Below are 22,402 nucleotides of genomic sequence, written 5' to 3'. Positions count from 1 at the left end.
ATATTTTAAAAACTTATAATATTTTAATATTTAATTGCTGTATATGTTTAACACTCGATTAGAAGCCACCCCAAGGGACGCGGGTGGCGATGTGGGTAAAACCTCAGTGCCTAGGACCTGCTGATCGTAAGGTCGGCGGTTCGAATCCCCGCGGCGGGGTGAGCTCCCGTCATTCGGTCCCTGCTCCTGCCCACCTAGCAGTTCGAAAGCACCCCTAAGTGCAAGTAGATAAATAGGTACCGCTTTATAGCGGGAAGGTAAACGGCGTTTCCGTGTGCTGCGCTGGTGCCGGTTTGCCGGAGCAGCTTCGTCATGTTGGGCACGTGACCCGGAAGTGTCTCCGGACAGCGCTGGCCGGCCTCTTGAGCGAGATGACCGCGCAACCCTAGAGTCGGACACGACTGGCCCGTACGGGCAGGGGTGCCTTTACCTTAGAAGCCACCCAGAGTGGCTGGGGAAACCCAGCCAGATGGGCAGGGTATAAATATTATTATTATTATTATTATTATTATTATTATTATTATCCCAATGTAAATCAGCAACCCAGACTTTAAAAGCCAGGGCATGCAATTAGCAGAGTGTGGTTCGCACACAGAAGTAGGCGTGAGGCGTAAGTCATGCCACAGCTACAGATTTATTAAACATAAATCAGAACAAAGAAACATGTCGTCTCTCATGTCGTCTCGGAGTTTGGCGGTAGCGCCGCAACATCTGTTTGCGTCTGTTTTGCTGTGCCCAGGAACTCCAAGACCAAATCGATGAGCTTCAGTCTCAGCTGGAAGAGTACCAGGGTCAAGGCAGAGTCGCCCGGAGTCCGCTGAAAGCCTCTCTCTACGAGGAGCTGGACGATGGCGGGGCAGAGGGAGCTCAAGGTAAAACGATGATCAGCTGTGGGGAGAGGAGGAGGAGGGGGCTTGGTTTAACTGCCCTCGGGGGCCTCAGAGCCGTCATTCCGCAGATGTTCGCAGATGTTCCATAGACATTCTGAATATTGAATGACGTCTAAATGCCAGAGATAATCGAGAGCCAGCAAAATAGAAGCTTTGCTAGGAGGGAGATTAACAAAGGTTGGCTCAGGTTGAGAGGATGGATTGCCCAATCAGAAGCAAGAGAAGAGCTCTTCCATGGGAGCCACGATGTGGCGAAGGGTCGTAGATCAGTTTCAGAGCATTGGTTTTGAATGCAGGTCCCAGATTCGATCCCACACATCTCCAGATGGGGCTGGGAATAGATTCTGCAAAAATGGAAGGCTGCTGGAAGTGAACTAGCGGCCTCACTTGTGGGGTGCCTCAGGGTTCTGTCCTCTGCCCCATGTTTTTCAACATCTACATGCAGCCGCTGGGAGAGATCATCAGGGGGTTTGGGCTGGGTGTCCATCAATATGCGGATGATACCCAGCTCTACCTCTCTTTTAAATCAGAAGCAGTGAAGGTTCTGTGTGAGTGCCTGGAGGCGGTTGGAGGTTGGATGGCGGCTAATGGAGTGAGGTTGAATCCTGACAAAACAGAAATACTGTTTTGGGGGGACAGGGGGCAGGCAGGTGTTGGAGGATTCCCTGGTCCTGAATGGGGTAACTGTGCCCCTGAAGGACCAGGTGTGCAGCCTGGGAGTCATTTTGGACTCACAGCTGTCCATGGAGGCACAGGTCAAATCTGTATCCAGGGCAGCTGTTTACCAGCTCCATCTGGTACGCAGGAGGGGACCCTCCCTGCCTGCAGACTGTCTCGCCAGAGTGGTGCATGCTCTGGTTATCTCCCGCTTGGACTACTGCAATGCGCTCTACGTGGGGCTACCTTTGAAGGTGACCCAGAAACTACAACTAATCCAGAACGCGGGAGCTAGACTGGTGAATGGGAGCGGCCGCCGAGACCATATAACCCCGGTCTTGAAAGACCTACATTGGCTCCCAGGGAAGCTTTTAATGTTTGATGTATTACAGTATTTGAATTTTTTTTTTTTGGAAGCCACCCAGAGTGGCTGGGGAAGCCCAGCCAGATGGGCGGGGTATAAATAATAAATAATAAATTACCGCATTTTTCGCCCTATAGGACGCACTTTGTCCCCTCCAAAAATGAATGGGGCGAATACAGGCTTTCGCTGAAGCCTGGAGAGCGAGAGGGGTCGGTGCGCACCAGGCTCCCGAGGGTTGCGCCGAGCTGCCTGCGCTCCCGGGCTTCCCGCAGCTCCGCGCAACCCTCCGGAAGGTTGCACAGAGCTGCCTGCTTCCCGGAGCATGGGGCGCGCTGGAAGCAGAGCGTCTGGCGCTTCGAGAAGACATCCGCAGCCTGCTTCCCGGAGCGCAGGGCGCGCTGAAAGCAGAGCACCCGGCGCTTCGGGAAGACATCGGGCAGCCCCACAAGCTCGGGGGACAGCGGGGAGGAGCAGCGCCGCCATCCCGCTGTTCCCCGACCTGGTTTTGGGGGGGAAATAAAGGGATTTTTTTTTTCCTTTATTTCCCCCCCCCAAAAAAAAAAACTGGGTGCGTCCTATGGGCCGGTGCGTCCTATGGGACGAAAAATACGGCATTATTATTATTATTATTATTAAAGGCAACCGTTGCGTAGAAAACCAAGAAGGCCTGCATTTTTCTTCCTGATTTTGCATTTTAGCGCCCGGTTCTGAAGACTGCAACCCGCTCAATATGAGCATAGAAGCCGAAATGGCTATCGAGCAACTGAAAGATCAGCACCAACAGGACCTCTGCAGCTTGCAAGAGGAGCTTCAGAACAGGGTAAGCTGACCTCTCCCCCCCCCCCCATGTGAAGAGCAGGGTCTGCATCAAAGGCCTTCACCGTCTTTGCTCAGGACACTTCTGAGGGGTTGGTCCGCGTTCATTGTGGTGGTGGGACCCTCGGCTCGCAGCCCTGGAGTGCTGTTTATAGCCATCCCACTTCCACTTTCATTCTTCTGCCTGTCACGATTTGCACAAAGCCTCTTTTTAATTGTCCGTTAAAGTGAAAACACGCGAGCCAGAACTGCAAACAGTATTCCAGACTTCCCTCCAGATGAGATCTTTGTTGAGCAGCCAATCTGATTTTCTTGCCCAAAGCTGGCCTGGAAATTAGATTTATCGCCTGATTTTTTTGAGCAAATCCTTCTGATTTGCTTGCAGGTTAGTTAAGCAACAACTGAGCAGGCATGTTATTTATATCCCTTTGGCTCAAACCCGCCTACCGGTTTACAAAATTAAATTTTTCATCTTTTGCATTTCGCTTCCTTTCCTATACTTGTTACATCATAACCTAACGTATTAAATTTCTCATCCTGAATAGGTATCAATTTCATCTTGCAGGTCTTCAGATCACCCTGCTAATGATGTTAATTGTTTACAGTTGTCTTTCAAATATAATACACATTTATTCCAGTCTTTTTGGAACACTTGATCTCGCTGGTTCCAGATTCTTCCCGTCAGTTTCGCCAGTTCTGCAAAGTCCATCATTTTTATCTGCCACTTTTCTTTCGTTGGTACTTCATGTTGTTTCCATTTTTGGGCTAACAAAATTCTTGCTGCAGTCGTTGCATATAAGAACAATTTTTTATCTTGTCTCGGTAACTCTTTTTTTTTTTTTAATAAATTTTTATTAGTTTTTCATAAGTACAAAAGAAACAAAGCAAAAACATAAACAAACACAAAATCGACTTCCCCGTACTACCCCTTTTCTGCATTCTTGTTTCAAGATTTTTCAGCAACCCTTTCGTAATAAACTTGTTTATATTTCATAAATTTAACTTCCATAAGTTATTAATGCAACTGTAGTTCTTTATCTCTTATTACCCTGAGCCCCTAATTTTCCAAATTACAACAGTTTTTAAGATAAACTTTGAATTTGTTCCAATCTTCATCCACCGCCTCTTTCCCCCGGTCTCGAATTCTGCCAGTCATCTCTGCCAGACCCGTATAATCAATCACCTTCGTCTGCCATTCTTCCAACGTGGGTAGATCTTGCGTCTTCCAATACTTTGCTAGAAGGATTCTTGCTGCTGTTGTGGCATACATAAAAAATGTCCTATCCTTCTTTGGCACCATTTGGCCCACCATGCCCAAGAGAAAAGCTTCTGGTTTTTTAATAAAGGTTCTCTTCAGAACTTTTTTAATTTCATTATAGATCATTTCCCAGAAAGCCTTAATCTTCGGGCAGGTCCACCAAAGGTGATAGAAGGTTCCCTCCGTTTCATTACATTTCCAACACTTGTTATTGGGCAGATGATAGATCTTTGCTAACTTAGCCGGAGTCATGTACCACCTGTAGATCATTTTCATAATGTTTTCTCTTAAGGCATTACATGCCGTAAATTTAACACCAGTGGTCCATAACTGCTCCCAGTCAGCAAGCTCAATGTCATGCCCCATATCCCGTGCCCATTTAATCATGCTAGATTTCACCATTTCGTCTTGGGTATTCCATTTCAACAGCAAGTTGTACATTCTTGACAAGTTTTTAGTATTGGGTTCTAGCAGTTCTGTTTCTAGTTTTGACTTCTCCACTTGGAAGCCTTTCTTTCTGTCCTGTTTAAATACTTCATTTATCTGTCGATAATGTAACCAATCTCTCACCTTAGACTTCAGTTTCTCGAAACTCTGCAATTTTACTTTTTCACCATCTTGTTCTATGATTTCAGAATATTTAGGCCAATTAGAACCCATATTCAATTTTTTCACCTCTTTTGCCTCCATTGGTGACAGCCACCTAGGGGTTTTACTTTCAAACAAGTCTTTATACCTTATCCAAACATTATACAAAGCTTTCCTCACCATATGGTTCTTAAAACCTTTGTGCGCTTTTACCTTGTCATACCATATATATGCATGCCTCGGTAACTCTTTACCTACTATACCCAGTAAAAAAAAGCTTCTGGGTTTTTTTTATAAAAGTGTTTTTAAACATTTTCTTTAATTCATTATATATTGTTTCCCAGAAATCTTCTACTTCTTTTAAAAAATTTCTTTAACTCATTATATATCATTTCCCAGAAAGCTTTTACCTCTTTTTAAAGATTTCTTTAACTCATTATATTGTTAGAAGATCTGCCATATCTCAGGAGAAACTGGCCACTCTCCAGGCACCCGGCATGATCTCCTGGTGACCTCCCTGTCTGCATTCCCCGGCAGATGCAGGCAAGGTCTCGATCGGCGATCCTCCTCAAACGTGAGAAGAACACACCACTCTTCCCTGCCCTCCCCCAGGCAGGGGAAAGAGATAGACAGAAATGTATCTACATGCCTTTATTTCTGTCTTTGCAGCATTACAGAGAAACACGTCTGCTCTCATCAGACTCCATTAGAAGAGAGAATAAACTCCTCCTCCTGTACTTCCTGTACAGGTCACACTGAGCTATTTCCGGTGCTTTGCACTGAAAACAGACCCTCCCTCTGTTCCCACAGAACAGTTCCAACATTCCCATTATGTTTTGCTTTCAAGCCACCTGCTGCTCGCGGTCGCATTGCATCCATATCGTAACATATATATCATTTCCCAGAAAGCTTTTACCTCTTTGCATGTCCACCACATATGGAAAAAGTACCCTCCTTTTCTTTACATTTCCAACATTCATTTCTTGATTACGCTTTTTTCTCTCTCTTCCTCCCTCTCTTTCTCCCTTCCTCCAGCTGTGCCATTACCAGAAGCAGCTGGAGGAGAGCAAGACTCGCTGCGGCAAGGAGCAAGAGATCCTCCAGCAGCACCACGCCCAGGAAAGGCAAGCCTTGGAAGAGCAGGTTGACCGGCTGCAAGCCCAGGTTTCTGAGCTCCAGGAGGAGCTGGAGAGACTCCGGCAAGAGTGGCAGGAGGCCGACTCACAGCAGAAGGTGGAGACTGGCAGCCTGCAGGCATCCCTGGAGGAGAAGGCCAGCCTGGTGGACCAGTTGAAGCTCCAGCACCAGGAGGAGCTGCAGGCCAGGCTGCAGGAGGCCCGCGAGGGTTTTGGCCGCGAGCGGGAAGAGCTGGTCCAGGCCAGGGTCCAGCTGGAAGAGAAAATGAGAGCCATGGCGCAGACCATCCAGGAAGAGAAAGCAGAGATGGAGGGTGGTTTCCACGAGCAGCTGCAGAGGCTGGAGGAGAAGCTAGTGGTGGAGAAGGAGGCGCTGCAGCAAGAGCTGGCGCGGAAGTATCGGGAGGAGCTCGAGGAGGAAAGGTGAGGGGGCTGCGTTAGGGCCCTCGGATCTACGGGACCGCCTCTCCTGGTCTGCCCCGCAGAGGACCTTAAGGTCCATGAATAAGCATAGTTTAGAGGTCCCGGGCCCTAAGGAAGTCAGACTATCCTCCACCAGGGCCTTCTTAGTGGTGGCTCCGACCTGGTGGAATGCTCTGTCCCATGAGACCAGGGCCCTGCAGGATTTAACCTCCTTCCGTCGGGCCTGTAAGACAGAGCTATTCCGCCTGGCTTTTAATTTGAATTCAGCCTGATCTTTTATTTCCCTTCTCTTCCCTCCCCCTCCCCTTTTATGAAGATCACCCGCTCTCAGACCCCACAGCTAATTCTCCCCTGGCCTCCTCGCTGGCCCAAGTAGGACCAATTCAGCCAGCTAGCCCTGGAGATTATCTAATACTTATTACCCCTGAATTGATTTCTGAATTTTGAATTTTATTGTTATTCATGTTTTTATACTGTACTTTATGCTGCTTTTATAATTAAGTGTTTTAAATTTGTTGTTAGCCCGGTTTTTGAACCGGGAAGGGCGGGGTATAAAGAAAACATTATTATTATTATTATTATTATTATTATTATTATTATTATTATGCATTCTGCAGCAGCTGCCTGCCCCCCAAGGCTGGCCCAGGGCGGCAAGCTAACACAGGAACATAAGAAGATCCTGCTGGATCAGACCAGTGCCCCATCTGGTCCAACATGAACAGGAACAGCTCTCCTTTCCTGTGGTTTTGAGCAACCGGGATTCAAAAGCATGGCAGAGCACAGCCATCCTGGCTAGTAGCCATCGATAGCCCTCTCCTCCGTGAATTTGTCCAGTTTTTTTCTAAAGCCATCTAGGTCGTTGGCCATCCTGTGGCCTCCTGTGGCAGTGAGTTCCATAGTTTAACTCTGCACTGTTTGAAGAACTTAAGTTGAACTATGGAACTCACGGCTGAAGGCCACCAACCTCTTAGTTGGCTTTAGAAGAGGACTAGATGACAATTCATTGATGACAAGGCTGTCAGTGGCCGCCAGCCATATTGGCTCTGCTCTCTGCCTCCACAGTTGGAGCCAGCGATGCTTCTGAATTGCTGGAAACCACAGGAGGGGAGAGTGTTCAAATGCTCCTTGTGGGTTTCCCACGAGCTTCTAGTTGGCCACTGTGAGAACAGGATGCTGGACTAGATGGGTTGCTCGCATGACCCAGAAGACTTTTCTTGCAATCTTAAGTTGAATTGCCTCCAATATATTGGACTAAGCTGTAAACAAGTCCCCATCTTGTTAGGTTCTTGGTCTTCAGTAGCTGAGGGGTGGATTTAAGAGGAGGCGGGAGGAACAATATTCGAAAGGAGAGAGGATTAAAAATGAAGATCCGAGACAAATAAACTGAATTTGGACCTCCATCTTGGCCTGTGGTCTTCAAAGGCTGAGGCCTAGGACAGTCATTGTTCTGCCGCCGCCTGTCCCTCTCTTGGCAGAGGCTTCAGTAATGTGTTGTGTTGACCACCATCCAGGGCAAAAATGGAAAATAAATTTAATGGAAGAGTTTCTCGGATGGAGGAGCAGTTTGCCGCGGACCGACAGGCGCTTGTGAGCAAGTACGGGGAGGCCCTGAAAGGCCTTGAGGAGCGCTACCAGCAGGAGTTGCACGAGGCCTCTGAGGAGAAATCCCAGTGGGAGTTTGAGAAGGATGAAATGGCCCAGGAAGACGCCGAGACCCAGGAGAGGTGGAAGGAAATGCTGGCGGAGGAGAAAGAGGCTTTGTCGGCCCTCGCGGAAGAGAAGCAGCTCCTGGAGAAGCATTTTGAGGAGTGTGTGAGCTCTCTAGTCCTGGAGAAGGAGCAGTTGCAGAAGCAGCTGGAGGATGTGACGAAAAGGGAGCGCGAGCTCCACCGGGGACTCCAGCGAAGGCAAGAGGTCCACCAGCAGGAGTTCCAGAAGAGAGAAGAAGAAGGAGAAATGTCCAGAGCTGAGGAAGATCAGGAGCTGCTCCTCCAAAAGCTCAAGAGGCAGGAGGCTGAATTCAAGGAGGAGAAAGGCAAGCTGACTTCGAGGCTCGCCACCGTGGAACGCCTGAAACAGGAGGCGCTCAGCAGAGCGGCTGAAGAGAAGGAGGAGTTGAGGGCCAAAGTCTTGACTCTTGAAGGCAACATTGAAGAGCTCCAGCAGGAGCTGCAACGTCTGTCCAAACTGCAAAGAAATTTAGCTTTTTCGAACGAAGAAGCAGACACCACGCAGAGGAGTGATTTCCCAGGGCCAGTGAAGCCCCAGGAACCAAGAGAACTGATGGACTTTCTTTCGGACCAGAGAAAGGACCAAGAACCTACAGCAGAAGGTAGCTCAGCAACTGTCTCCACAGAGAGGAAGCTGCTGAGAAGCCCAGCTCGCTCTCCTAGTTTTATCACACTGGTTCCAGAATCATTGAGGGACTCGCGGTTGCTGAACGTAAGGGAACAAGATGACGCTCAAGTAAAAACGGACGATGGCATCGGAGAGTCGGGCAGGCTGGCGATGGAAATTGAAGAGACGATACTGGAAGGACCTATGGAGACGACTCTTGTCTTGGAGAAGGCCTATGAGGAGATCTGGGTGGAGAATGATACCCTCAAGCGGCAGCAGCACCAGCTTCGAGAGCGAATCAGCCTCCTGGAGGCCGAATGTGACCAGGCCACTCTGGACCGGCAAGACATGGCATCCCAGGTGGAGAAGGAGCTGGAGGAGATCCTCAAGACCATCCCCCAGCCGAACGCCTTGCCCTGCGGAAGCGAGGAGCGCGGGGAAAGTCTCGGCCGGGGACAAGCCAGTGTCACAAAACTGCACCCAGATTGCATCGGAGGGAACAAAAGGCCCTCTTCTGGAGCCCCAGAGGCTGAACTCCAAGCTGTGGAGATGGCAGACCACAGAGGGGCAATTGGGACTGAGAAGGCAGAGCTGGAAAACCAGGCGCCAGAGCTTTGGGGTGCAGCCGCCGAGAGAGACGTGAGCTCCAGGGGGCAGAACAAAGGTTTTCCCGCGCCGGAAGAACTTGAGCTGCAGAACCAGGCCTTGAAAGCTGAGGTGGGCAAGTTGCTTGAGCAGAACGCCAGGCTGGAAGACCGCTTGCCCCAGCTGCTGCGTCTTCAGAGCAGGCTGGAGGAGAGCGACCGAGAGAGTCTCGCGCTGACGCAGGAGAAGGTGCGGCTGCAGGAGAGGGTGGTGGAGCTGGAAGAGGCCCACGGCCAGATGTCCGTGGAGAACGCCGAGCTACTGAGCGCCAACCTGGCCCTGCAGAGCCGGCTGGGCAAGATGGAAGCCTTTGTGGCCACCCTGAAGACCCCGAAATCCGGGCGGCACCACGGCTGGGGCGAGAACGGAGCCTGGGACGTGGAGACGGAGGCGAAGGGGCTCCTGGAGCTGAACAGAAAGCTCAAGGAAAAGGTGGCGGCCCTGCTGAAGCAGAAGGGGAGCCACGCTCAGGAGAGGGAGGACTTGAACGCGGCGCTCTGGGGCTTGCAGAACACCTGCAGCGAGCAGCGGCAGGAGCTGGAGCTCATGAGGTAACCGGGGATCCCGGCCCCCCTCTGCTTTCTGAAACTAACCACCTCTCGCCTCCCTGATTGACCGCCTCCTTGCTGCTTCCACTGACTTCTCTGGGCTACTTGTATTAACCAGTAGATTAACTTTGGCTTAGAAGACCTTGTGTGCCTCCTGGGATTCTAACAGAAACCAATCACTTCTAATGCAGCTTTGAAAAGTGTGTGCATGTCTACATTAATACATATCTCAAGTGGTACAGCCGGAGTGTGGTTTGCTTCTTTCGCCCATCAAAGGCTGCTTGAATTTTCCTGATTTTGATATCTGAGTCCCACTTAGTCTGATGCTTCTGTACTGTGACTCTCTTAACACCGTACCTCTTCCCTGTCCTCTTCTTTTGGCTTATTATCTCTTTTTAATGTGCCTTAATTGCAGTTGGTGGAAGAATAGCATTTGTCTCATTTTTATCCAACCAGATATCACGCATCTGGGTAAGATCTTGAGATCTCATGCATCTTGGTGAGATCATGGGTGGCGTTGTGGGTTAAACCACAGAGCCTAGGACTTGCCGATCAGAAGGTCGGCGGTTCGAATCCCCATGACGGGGTGAGCTCCCGTTGCTCGGTTCCTGCTCCTGCCAACCTAGCAGTTCGAAAGCACACCAGTGCAAGTAGATAAATAGGTACCGCTCTGGCGGGAAGGTAAACAGTGTTTCCATGCACTGCTCTGGTTTGCCAGAAGCAGCTTAGTCATGCTGGCCACAAGACCCGGAAGCTGTAAGCCGGCTCCCTCGGCCAATAAAGCGAGATGAGCACCGCAACCCCAGAGTCGGTCATGACTGGACCTAATGGTCTGGGGTCCCTTTACCTTTAATTGCAGTTGGTGGAAGAATAGCATTTGTCTCATTTTTATCCAACGAGAGCTCACACATCTAAATGCCAGTTACACTTAACGGATGAGTGAATGTTTGGCTCAAGGCTAGATCAGTGGGGTTTGTTGTTTTTTCCCTAGGGAAAGCCTGAGCTTTCCTCAAAAGGAAAAGGAAAGTCCACAATGGCATGCAGGCCTCGTTGGAAAGATGTCCTGACCACCATTGCTGATCTTCTCCTGCAATCAGCAAAGACTTTTTTAAAAATCATTTTTATTGCTTTTCCAATAAAAACAGCCAATCATCATATCCGCATCGTAATCCAATCCAATTAAAAACAATAAACTAAAATTTAAAAAGCGACCAAATTGTAATCCAAATTGTGATTATTAATTTCCCCCCCATAGTCTGGACCTCTGAAGCATATCTCCAAATCTTAGTTCCTGCCTCTTCTCGTTGTTTTCATATTTCCCACCTTCTGATCTTCACTTTAAAGTTCTCCGTCCCTGGCTATGCGATTCTCAGTCATGTCAAAAATCATATATCCTTTCATCCTTCGAATACAGCTTTATTTGTAAATATATATTTTTTCAACTGTCTATTTTGCAGCGTAGCTTTTCCTGACTTCATTCCAATCTTCCAATCTGGGCTGTTGTCCGAGTTTATCCTTTGAAGTTTAGTGATGCAGCAACTCCCAAGTTGTTAAATCACTCCAATCCGGGCTGTAGGAGCAAAGACTCTTAGTCTAGATAAGACGGGGGAGACTTGTCAGTTCAAGCTCCACATGCCCTTGTGGGCAATCCTCCCAGTAGGTGGGAACAGAGGCAAAAGTGGGTAGCACATGGCTGTGAGTCTTAGCCTTGCGCCAGGGCTGCAATCCAGCCATGGAACAGTCACAGAATCGTAAAATTGTAGCATTGGAAAGGACTTTGAGGAACATCTAGTCCTGTGTTTCCCAAAGTTGGGTCTCCAGCATGTTTGGGACTACAATTCCCATCATCCCTGACCACTGGTCTTGCTAGCTATGGATGCCAGGAGTTGTAGTCCCAGAAAGGCTGGAGACCCAACTTTGGGGGACGCTGATCTAGTCCAACGCCCTGCATTGCAGGAATATGCAGCTGTCCCACACGGGGATCGAACCTGCAGCCTTGGAATTACCGGCACCACGCTCTATCCAACTGAGCTAGTCAGAGGTTTCTTTGCATTCACACACACCGCATTATCTCAGTCTGATGACACATTCCAGTCAGGCAAGAGCAGTTGAGGAGGGTACAGCTGGGGGGTGACGAGGAACACTACCTGGGGACAGTCCCTGGGGCTGGATAGGACAATAGAGAGACACTCACCGTATTTTTCGCTCTATAAGACACACCTAGTTTTAGAGGGGGAGAATAAGAAAAAAATTATTCTCTCCCTCTCTGCGCAGCGCCTCTCCAGAGAAGCGAAGCCTCCGGAGCACAGCGGGAGCGCTCCTGCTGCGCTCCAGAGGCTTCGCGTTGCTTTTCCTGAGGCCATGGAGCCTGCATTCGCTCCATAAGACACACACACATTTCCCCTTACTTTTTAGGAGGGGAAAAGTGTGTCTTATGGAGCAAAAAATGCGGTACAGTGGTACCTCAGGTTAAGTACCTAACTCGTTCCGGAGGTCCGTTCTTAACCTGAAACTGTTCTTAACCTGAAGCACCACTTTAGCTAATGGGGCCTCCTGCTGCTCCCGCGCTGCCGGAGCACAATTTCTGCTCTCATCCTGAAGCAAAGTTCTTAACCCGAGGTACTGTTTCTGGGTTAGCGGAGTCTGTAACCTGAAGCGTCTGTAGCCTGAGGTACCACTGTAATTTTCTTTGGAAGGTACTCACTTTCCTTGCTTAAGGTGAGTCAATCTGTCAAGAATTTCCCCAATGCAGTTAGGAAAACGCTGAAATGATGCTATAAGCAATGCACACCCCAACACACAAATCGAGGCCGGAGCAATTCACAGGAACTTCAGCGCCTCTCTATTTTTGCACCCCAGGGGTGAGATGGATCGCCTCCGAGAGGAAAATGCTCTTTTGCGGAACAAAATCGCCTTTATGAACGAAGAAGGCAGCATTTGCGACCTGCGCTTGAGAGAGCTTAACGGGTCTCGAGAAGAACTCTGGTAAGTCTCTCCAAACCGGAAGCGAGGAACCAGTAGCAAGGGAGGCCACATGCGGCCCCCAGCTTAATTTTGCGGGGAGTAGCGGGGTAAATGGGAGGTGGCAGATGGCGAGAAGAGTGTGGCCCCACGGTTTTGGCTCTGGCCCCGCCTCCCACTTGTTCTGGCCCCGCCCACATCCAGCCCCAAAGGAGAGCAGCCCTGAGGGGAGAAAAGTGACCCGGAAGTGGAAGAATGGGCTCTGAATCCGAACAGGTGAAGCTTGCTATTTGTCTTTGGTCTTGATTAGATGGGTTCTGCATCTTGTCCAATAAATGCCAAAGTGTTGATGGCCTCAGCCAGGGGTCAGCAAACTTCCCGCATCTCAGGCCAGTGTCTCCAGCACCGATCACCCGGACAGGGGAGTGCGTGCCCATACGCATGCGCACACACTATTTCCGGCACACTTCCCGGTTGGAGGAGTTAATTTGTGGGTGAACATATCAGACGACACAGCGATTCTTCAGACAGCTCTTGTTTATTCACAGGCCAGAACAGAACTGAACTGAAGGGTTCAGCCAGCCTGCTTATATAGAGCTCCACTACAACACAACTGTAACCACTTTCTGTAACTATCCAATCACTGAACGTCACTTTCAATCCCCTATTTGCATATGTGGACCTGAGTGAAAACTATCTACAGTATCCCCCTGCTGGCCCAGGATGAGAACTTCAGTACATAACACGAGGAGCACCAGAAATAGCTTGTGCGCATGTGCACAGGCCTCCTTGGACCCGGATGTGCTCTTGAAATAATGCTTGTGCATGCCCAAATAACACTTGCGCATGCGCACAAGCTATTTCCAGTGCTCCTCCGACCCAGAAGTGGGCAGCCGCGCAGCGCCGGTAAGAGCGGGTGGCGGCAGCAGGTGGGGGCGCCGCGGGCCGGATAAACGAGTCCCTCAGGCCTTATCCGGCCCGCGGGCCTTAGTTTGGGGACCCCTGGCCGAAGCAATCAGGATTCAGTTTAGCTGCTATGAGATGCTCCTGCTGTTCTCAGTTATAAGTTATTCATGCTCCCACCCAAGATGCCTTTGCGCTCCTGCTCCCTTGCACACGCATGCACGCTTATTTAAGGCAAATGATGATGTTGCTGCATATTAAGGAGTAACATTTCCGTTTACCTCAGGCAGCAGATGGAGTCTGTGCAGAAAGAAAAAGTTGCGGTGCAAAAAATGGCTGAGAACCTGAAAAAGCAGGTAAGCCCTTAGTCTTCATTTTGTATTTTTGTGAGGAGACACTATAAATCAGTGGTTCCACCCCCCGGGGGGGCACGCCAGACCATTGCTGCGTCAAGTTCATCAAGTTTGTTGAATCAATTAAACGCAGTACAGGCAAACCCCCCCCCCCCCCATTTATGCATGTTCAATGTGTGTGACTGCGCCAAACCCGGAAGTGACCCAAAAGCATCACAAAAAGGGGCAGAATGAGGTGTTTGCAGGCTTTTTTCGGTGGAGTTTCAAATATACGTGATTTCACTAATAAGAACGATAATTTCTTATTTATACCCCGCCCATCTGTCTGGGTTTCCCCAGCCACTCTGGGCGGCTTCCAGCAAAATATTAAAATACAATCATACCTCGGGTTGAATGTGCTTCAGGTTGAGTGCTTTCGGATTGCGCTCTGTGGCAACCCGGAAGTAACGGAGCGCATTACTTCCGGGTTTCGCCACTCGTGCATGCGCAGACGCTCAAAATGATGTCACACACATACACAGAAGCGACAAAACGGATCCCGAGGTACCACTGTGCAGTAATTCATCAAGTATTAATAGCTTCCTTAAATAGGGCTGCCTTCAGATGTCTTCTAAAAGTCAGATAGTTGTTTATTTCTTGAGGAGGGTGTTCCACAGGGCGGGCGCCACCACCGAGAAGGCCCTCTGCCTGGTTCCCTGTAGCCTCACATCTCACAGGGAGGGAACCTCCAGAAGGCCCTCAGAGCTGGACCTCGGTGTCCAGGCAGAATGATGAGGATGGAGATGCTCCTTCAGGTATACTGGGTGCCTTGGAAGGTAACCCCCATGTAAATTGGGAGTTGCCTGTAGTTTTAATTGGATTTTGAATAAATGTGCAATTAATTGTTACTGGTTTGGATTTGATTGAGTATCTTCCTTAGTGGGTCATGCAAACAGCTGTTGTGTGTAATGTGTTTTAATGGAGTAGGGTCTCCTTGCCGTTGATTTCTTTCCTGGGCTCTTGTTTTCTGATCAGGCCTCCGAACTGAAAGCCCGGAATCAGCACCTGGAGTTTGAGAACGCAGAGCTTGACCGGAAAACGTCTCCCCACCAGGTGGATGCGCAAGATCTTAACCAACGGCTGCGCAAGGTCCTTCGGCAGAAGGAGGTGGAGAAGGGTGTGCCGGAGGAGAGGGAAGGCTCCTGGCTGCGGGAGGAACTGGAAAACTGGAAAATCCAGGTATTTTGGTGATTTATAATGAGGTCCTGTCAGAGAAAACAGCAAAGCGACCTTGTAGAGCTATTGATTGTGAAGCACTCATTTGTAAATTTTATTATCCCGTTCCTTCTTGGTAATCCTGCGGGTAATTCAGCAGGGATTTGATCTTCTAGACCTTTTTCTGTGTTCTCTATGGGATGTCGATTGCTGCTTATTTTATTATACCTTAATATTTCAACCTTTAAATTAAATATTATTATATTTCCAGTTGTTTTTATACCATGATTATTTTCAAATTACCTCTTACATTTTAATACTTTAATACTTTCCTGTTATTACCTCTTCGTCTTTCTATTTTGTTGATTGTAAGTGTTTAGTCAAACCCTGCTAGTGAGTCCACTTCTTCACACTCAGGAATCACAGGACAGAGAAACCAGTGGGAGAACACTTCAATCTCCCAGGACATTCTATACAAGATCTCAAAGTAGCTGTCATATTACAAAAGAATTTCAGAAATAGACTGGAAAGAGAAGTTGCCAATTGCAACTTATTACCAAACTTAAAAGTATGGAGAGACCTGGTCTGAATAGAGACATTGGATTCTTATCTCATTATACATGATATAGCTATTTTTAGCCATCTCACCCCTTGCTTTTTCCTGTAAGACCAACTGCAGTCATTAACAGTCGTCAACAGGTTTACCACACCTATCAGCCAATCACCCATTCCCACCTCCCTTCTGAGTAATACCCCTCCCCACCCTCTCACAGTGTATCTGAAGAAGTGTGCATGCACACGAAAGCTCATTCCAATAACTAACTTAGTTGGTCTCTAAGGTGCTACTGGAAGGAATTTTTTTACAGTGGACACTCGGGTTGCGAACGTGATCCGTGCGGGATGCACGTTCGCAACCTGCAGCGTTTGCAACCTACAGTGGCACGTCTGCGCACACACAAGTTGCAATTCGGCGCTTCTGTGCATGCACAAAGAGCAATTTAGCGCTTCTGTGCATGCGCGACCGGTAAAACCCGGAAGTAACCCATTCTGGTACTTCCAAGTTTCGGCAGTCCGTAACCCAAAATAATGCAACCTGAAGTGTCTGTAACCCGAGGTATGACTGTATTTTGTTTTTTTACAATGTTTCTCTAAATACAACATAAATGGTTCCCAGTCTTTTTAAAGTCTCTATTGTCCTTATCTCTAAGTTTTCCAGTTAGCTTTCCCATTTCAGCGTAGTCCATCCATTTTTCGTGCCATTCTTCTTTATTTGAACATTTTATACGTGTTTCTTTGTGCGCAATGTATACGTAAACGAGCCATGGGCAGGCTAGGCCATCCTAACTTTTCCTGTTTCTTTGCTCCCAGTCCTCGACGCTGGAGATGGAGCTGTCTCAGCTCAGGGCTCAGGCCCTCGCTCTGGAGCAGGAGAACTACTTCCTCAAGGAAGAGCTGGGAAAGGGAAAGCAGGTAAGCCTTCTCAAGGGGGGAGGGGCAGGGGCAATGGCAGGTGAGGGGTGTCATGAGAAGCCACACACGCGGTTTGTTACCCAGATGGCAATATTGAATAAAAGCCAAGACCGAGAAATATAAAGCAAATTGAATTTTATTATAACGGTCACAGACCAGTTTACAATATCAGGAAAATCATAAAACACAACAGGAATACATTGAATTGCCATTGGGACGCGGGTGGCGCTGTGGGTTAAACCACAGAGCCTAGGACTTGCCGATTGAAAGGTCGGCGGTTCGAATCCCCGCAACGGGGTGAGCTCCCGTTGCTCGGTCCCTGCTCCTGCCAACCTAGCAATTCGAAAGCACGTCAAGTGCAAGTAGATAAATAGGTACCACTCCAGCGGGAAGGTAAACAGCGTTTCCGTGCGCTACTCTGGTTCGCCAGAAGCGGCTTAGTCATGCTGGCCACATGACCTGGAAGCTGTACACCGGCTCCCTTGGCCAATAAAACGAGATGAGCGCCGCAACCCCAGCGTCGGTCACGACTGGACTTTACCTTTATAACAGAGACAATGCAGATATAGCAGCAGTTAAAAATATAGATTAAATCTTGATCACTAAAATATAACCTAAAATTGTCATTTAAAACCTTAATCATTTTGGTAGTACAGCTTGTTCCCTTAAGTTTTATGGCAGTTGCTAGATAATGGGAGAGGATTTACCCCAGCAAATTATTTGTCAAAATTACAAATACCTAAATACAGACGGTCATTTACCCTCGCTAGATTCAATGTGCTGCCATCTGCCTTATTGCAGGGCAGATTCGAGGGTAAACCATACGTGGAACAAGTCTGCCCCTGCGGCTTGATGGAGGTAGAAACTGTCTCTCACATCTTGTTACGCTGCCATTTCTACGGGGATATACACTCCGTATTTATCACTCCTGTTATACAAAAATCTCCAAATGGGTCCGAACTTCAATGTCTAAAACTCCTGGTAGAGGGCAAGGATCTAGAGATCACGCTAAGGGTGGCCAAATTCTGAATATAAAGCAAAGTGCCCAATAGGAACCCAAGGTGGTTTTCTGTGGGACAGTGACCACAGAGCAAGTCTGAGTCTACCTAATTTGCACTTTCTGAAACAGATGGACCGAAACAGATCCATCTTTCAAAATTTGCACTTTTCCAAATCTTGCAGTGCTGCCGAGTAATGTGTACAGAGATGGATATTCCAGGGTGAAGTGGACATAAGATTACATCTATGAGCGACCACAACATGCAAAAAATGTGTTTTATTAGGGGAAATTGCCTTGCCAAAATGTGTGCATCGCTCCAACTTGCGTTTAAAAAGTATGTATTGGAAATTCACATTAAATGATGTTGAATTTTCGTGAGATTTCTTTTTAACGCAATCTGACGCTGAATTGTGGAGGACTAAATTTTAAGCTTGGAAAAATGAGAAACTGAGAGACACCAAAACTGACATATTTGCCTGGCTCTAAAGGCAATACTGTAAATCTAACTGATGCAAATCCACCAAGGGATGTCCACGGGTGTACAAACCATCCCTGTCTGTTGGGAATATTTACAAGTATTTTTTTAAATGTATAGATTCCCTTGCTGACCATCCTTGTGGTCTGCCATGGCAGCACAGCCTGGGGGGGGGGCACAGAGAAGAACCAGGTGCCCCCAGGTTGAAACATATCTGCCTTCCACAGATTCCCAGGTGCCCAGACCTCTCTGACCTCCAGAATGAGATTTCCGGCGTACTTGTGAAAAACGAGAAGCTTTTGAAAGAGAAGGAAGCCCTCAGCGAGGAGCTGAACAGATGTGCGCAGAAGGTGAGAGTTTACAGCAATGCTACATCAAGAGGCAGTGTTGCATAGTGGTTAGAATGCTCGGTTGGGGCCTGGGAGACCAGGGTTCAAATCCCCACAAAGCTCTGTGGGTGAGACCTCGGACCAGCTGCTCACTCTCAGCCTAACCTACCTGACAGGGTTGTTGCAGCGGAAACTCTGGATAGCTGCTGCCAGTCCGTGTAGAGATGACTGGCTGGGCCAGTGGCCCGGCTCAGCGCAAGGCAGCTCTTTATGGTTCCCATGTGCTCTCTGTATATTCTCATCATCTCATCATCAAACCTTTTATTGGCATCACTGTGGGTTAAACCACAGAGCCTAGGACTTGCCGATCGGAAGGTCGGCGGTTCAAATCTCCGCGACGGGGTGAGCTCCCGTTGCTCGGTCCCTGCTCCTGCCAACCTAGCAGTTCGAAAGCACGTCAAAGTGCAAGTAGATAAATAGGTACCACTCCAGCGGGAAGGTAAACGGCGTTTCCGTGTGCTGCTCTGGTTTACCAGAAGCAGCTTAGTCCTGCTGGCCACATGACCCGGAAGCTGTACGCCAGCTCCCTAGGCCAATAAAGCGAGATGAGCGCCGCAACCCCAGAGTCGGCCACGACTGGACCTAATGGTCAGGGGTCCTTTTACCTTTACAAACATCCATAGTAAATCAATACAGAATTACCACCTCCCCAACGTCACAGAACATTTGTCAAATGAAAAGAGGCAAAAAAGTCTAACGTTACATCTCTAGGTCTCCAGGGAGATCAGACGTCTGCAACGTGCTTCTGCGACAAAAAAACAAATAAAGATATTTAGCCACTAATTTGATGAGCTCCTGATCATTCCCCAGTAATAGAAAATGTATGACCTCCAACTCTGGTTTCCATTTGGGGATGCAGAGTTGATCTAGAAACTGCTGGTGGAGATCAGCATATAGTTTACATTTAAGGACCATGTGAGTAAGAGTTTCCAGCAGGTGGTCTTCACATGGGCAAATTCTATCTCCTTCCACCATTCCTGAGAACCTACCCCAAAGGAGGTTTGATGGGTTTGAATTAAACCTGGCCAGCGAAAATGCCCTTTTTTCTTGAGGGATAAGCAGAAATTCAAGATAGTTATAATTAGTTTCATATGCCCAAGAAAGCTGAAAGTAAAGAAGGGGAACCTGTTTTCTCTGCTGCTGCTGTTAGCTCCTGGCGTTCATATTGCAGGTAGCCAAAGTGGCCTTCCTGGAGGATCTTGTCGCTTCCCTGAAACAGGAGAAGTCATCTCTGGAGCACCAGAATCAGATTCTGAAAACTCATAAGGCAGCGTCGCAAGACAAGGTGTGTGTTTTGTGGTGTTGGCTTCTTGCCTCTGAAGTCTCTGCACAGTGTTCCTGTCGGCCTACACGTCAACAAGAACACTTCAAAACCTTGAAATGGCTTAGCTAGAATTTACTGGCAAATTTGATTCTGAAATTTGAACTTAATAGGAGTTGTGGGTTTCAGGGATCCTCCAAACTTGCCCTGTGTTTCTCCCTTGCTGGTTTGGAGATCCAGTAAGTTGACATCACTGTGATCTTCACCCTGTTGAAATCACTGTGATCTTCACCCTGTTGACATCACTGTGATCTTCCACTCTGGCCTTTTCCCCCCCAGATGCAGAATTTTGATGACACTGTGCAAAATGCCCAGGTTTCCAGGCTCAAGTCTGACCTCAGGGTGTCCCAGCAGGAGAAGGAAGTGATGTCCTTACACAAGCAGTTGCAGACCAGCAATGATAAGGTGGGCCTTGAATCGGCCTCAGCAAACTTCCTCCTCAAATTCTTCTTTTGCTTGCTTTATTGCTAGCCTGCATTTGCGGAGTTCATTGGGTTTTCATTCTCTCTCAGTCCTCATTTGATCAAGGCTTCTGAGCCCAATAAATGTAGCGATGGCCACCATGTTGGGTGGCTTCAAAAGAGGATTAGACAAGTTCACAGAGAAGGCTGCCTGGCTGTTGACTCGGGTCCTGTTTATGGGATTCCCAGAAGAGGCATCTGGTTGGCCATTGTGAGAACACACAAGCAGAATAATATTAATAATAATTTATTATTTATACCCTGCCCATCTGGCCAGGCTTCCCCAGCCACTCTGGGCAGCTTCCAGCCAAATATTAAAATACAGTAATACATCAAACATTAAAAGCTTCCCTGAACAGGGCTGCCTTCAGATGTCTTCTAAAAGTTTGGTAGTTGCTGTTCTCTTTGACATCTGGTGGGAGGGCGTTCCACAGGGCAGGTGCCACTACCAAGAAGGCCCTCTGCCTGGTTCCCTGTAATGTAGCTTCTCGCAGTGAGGGAACCGCCAGAAGGCCCTTGGCGCTGGACCTCAGTGTCCGGGCAGAACGATGGGGGTGGAGACGCTCCTTCAGGTATACTGGGCTGAGGTCATTTAGGGCTTTCAAGGTCAGCACCAACACTTTGGCTCCCAGTACGTTTCCAAGCACAATTCAATGTAGGTCTTTCAAGACCAGTGTTATGTGGTCTCGGCAGCTGCTCCCAGTCACCAGTCTAGCTGCCGCATTCTGAATTAGTTGTAGTTTCCAAGTCACCTTCAAAGGTAGCCCCACGTAGAGCGCATTGCAGTAGTCCAAGCGGGAGATAACCAGAGCCTGCACCACTCTGGCGAGACAGTCTGCGGGCAGGGAGGGTCTCAGCCTGCGTACCAGATGGAGCTGGTAGACAGCCGCCCTGGACACAGAACTGACCTGCACTTCCATGGACAGCTGTGAGTTCAAAATGACTGCCAGGCTGCGTACCTGGTCCTTCAGGGGCACAGTTACCCCATTCAGGACCAGGGAGTCCTCCTCACCTGCCCGACTTCTGTCTTGTCAGGATTCAGCCTCAATCTGTTAGCCGCCATCCATCCTCCAACCTCCTCCAGACACTCACACAGGACCTTCCCCGGCCAGAGGATTTGCTGCCTCTAGCTACAGAGAGAGATAATAGTCCTCATGGCTAGTAGTCATTGATATTTATTATTATTATTATTATTATTATTATTTATTAATTAATTAATTGAATTTATATACCGACCTATACCCAGGGGTCTCAGGGCAGTTCACAGATAAAACTTTGGGATTCAAATAATTGGTGAAATTAATTACTGTTCTACAATAAATGCCCACTCTCAGAGAAACAATCAAAAAACAATTTTACTGAATGTTTAGTCCTTATGTTTCAATCTTGGGTGGTGAAGGGAGGATTGTCGTTCGGTATAAATGCATTTTGAAAGCCTCCATTCTGGGAAATTTGGTCTGGTCTGATCAGGAGCGCATTAGCAACATTCTGAATTCTATCCAAGGTTTTCTTCAGGGTCGTCAGCAATTTCTGCGCTGCCTAATGAAACTATAAAATCGAGATGTCCCCGTTGAAACAATACAAGTTTCTAATCTTGGACCACAAATGGAGGAAATCATGTTGTGTCCTTTTCCAGAAAACAGATTATGCCAAATGCAGCTTTATCTTACCCAAGTGAATGTGACCTGGAACAGCAGCATAAGGGAAAAATTAAGAAGAGTAAAATTAAGAAGAGATATAGCCCTCTCCTCCATGAATTTTCCAGTCCTCTTTTAAAGCCATCTGAGTTGGTGGCCATTGCTGCCTCCTGTGGCAAGGAGTTCCACAGTTTAACTGTGCAGTGCATGAAGAAGGCGGTGAAGGTCCTGTGTGAGTGTCTGGAGGGGGTTGGAGGATGGATGGCAGCTAACGGATTGAGGTTGAATCCTGACGAGACAGAAGTACTGTTTTTGGGGGACAGGGGGCGGGCTGGTATGGAGGACTCCCTGGTCCTGAATGGGGTCACTGTGCCCCTGAAGGACCAGGTGCGCAGCCTGGGAGTCATTCTGGACTCACAGCTGTCTATGGAGGCGCAGGTCAATTCTGTGTCCAGGGCAGCTGTTTATCAGCTCCATCTGGTACGCAGGCTGAGACCCTCCCTGCCCGCAGACTGTCTCGCCAGAGTGGTGCATGCTCTGGTTATCTCCCGCTTGGACTACTGCAATGTGCTCTAT

General features: G+C 48.4%; 1 protein-coding gene across 16 annotated transcripts in view; it reads left to right on the top strand.

Annotated features, from left to right (window-relative positions):
• The window catches only part of NIN (ninein), a 121,884-nt gene that overhangs the window by 80,030 nt on the left and 19,452 nt on the right, over window positions 1-22,402 (top strand). For 10 of the 16 annotated variants that reach the window (XM_077935164.1, XM_077935113.1, XM_077935065.1 and 7 more), the window contains exons 14-24: window positions 740-872; window positions 2,610-2,731; window positions 5,609-6,132; window positions 7,644-9,665; window positions 12,522-12,647; window positions 13,813-13,882; window positions 14,894-15,097; window positions 16,442-16,543; window positions 18,246-18,368; window positions 19,579-19,692; window positions 20,008-20,133. In XM_077935164.1, coding sequence (XP_077791290.1) covers window positions 740-872; window positions 2,610-2,731; window positions 5,609-6,132; window positions 7,644-9,665; window positions 12,522-12,647; window positions 13,813-13,882; window positions 14,894-15,097; window positions 16,442-16,543; window positions 18,246-18,368; window positions 19,579-19,692; window positions 20,008-20,133 — 3,666 coding nt within the window. The remainder of the gene's footprint in view (window positions 1-739; window positions 873-2,609; window positions 2,732-5,608; window positions 6,133-7,643; window positions 9,666-12,521; window positions 12,648-13,812; window positions 13,883-14,893; window positions 15,098-16,441; window positions 16,544-18,245; window positions 18,369-19,578; window positions 19,693-20,007; window positions 20,134-22,402) is intronic. The other 6 variants (XM_028721432.2, XM_077935467.1, XM_077935578.1 and 3 more) reach the window with 4 other exon arrangements.

The sequence above is a fragment of the Podarcis muralis genome, chromosome 1, assembly GCF_964188315.1.
Source record: "Podarcis muralis chromosome 1, rPodMur119.hap1.1, whole genome shotgun sequence".
In the NCBI taxonomy this organism is placed as follows: Eukaryota; Metazoa; Chordata; class Lepidosauria; order Squamata; family Lacertidae; genus Podarcis; species Podarcis muralis.
This window is presented reverse-complemented; position numbering and strand designations above follow the sequence as displayed.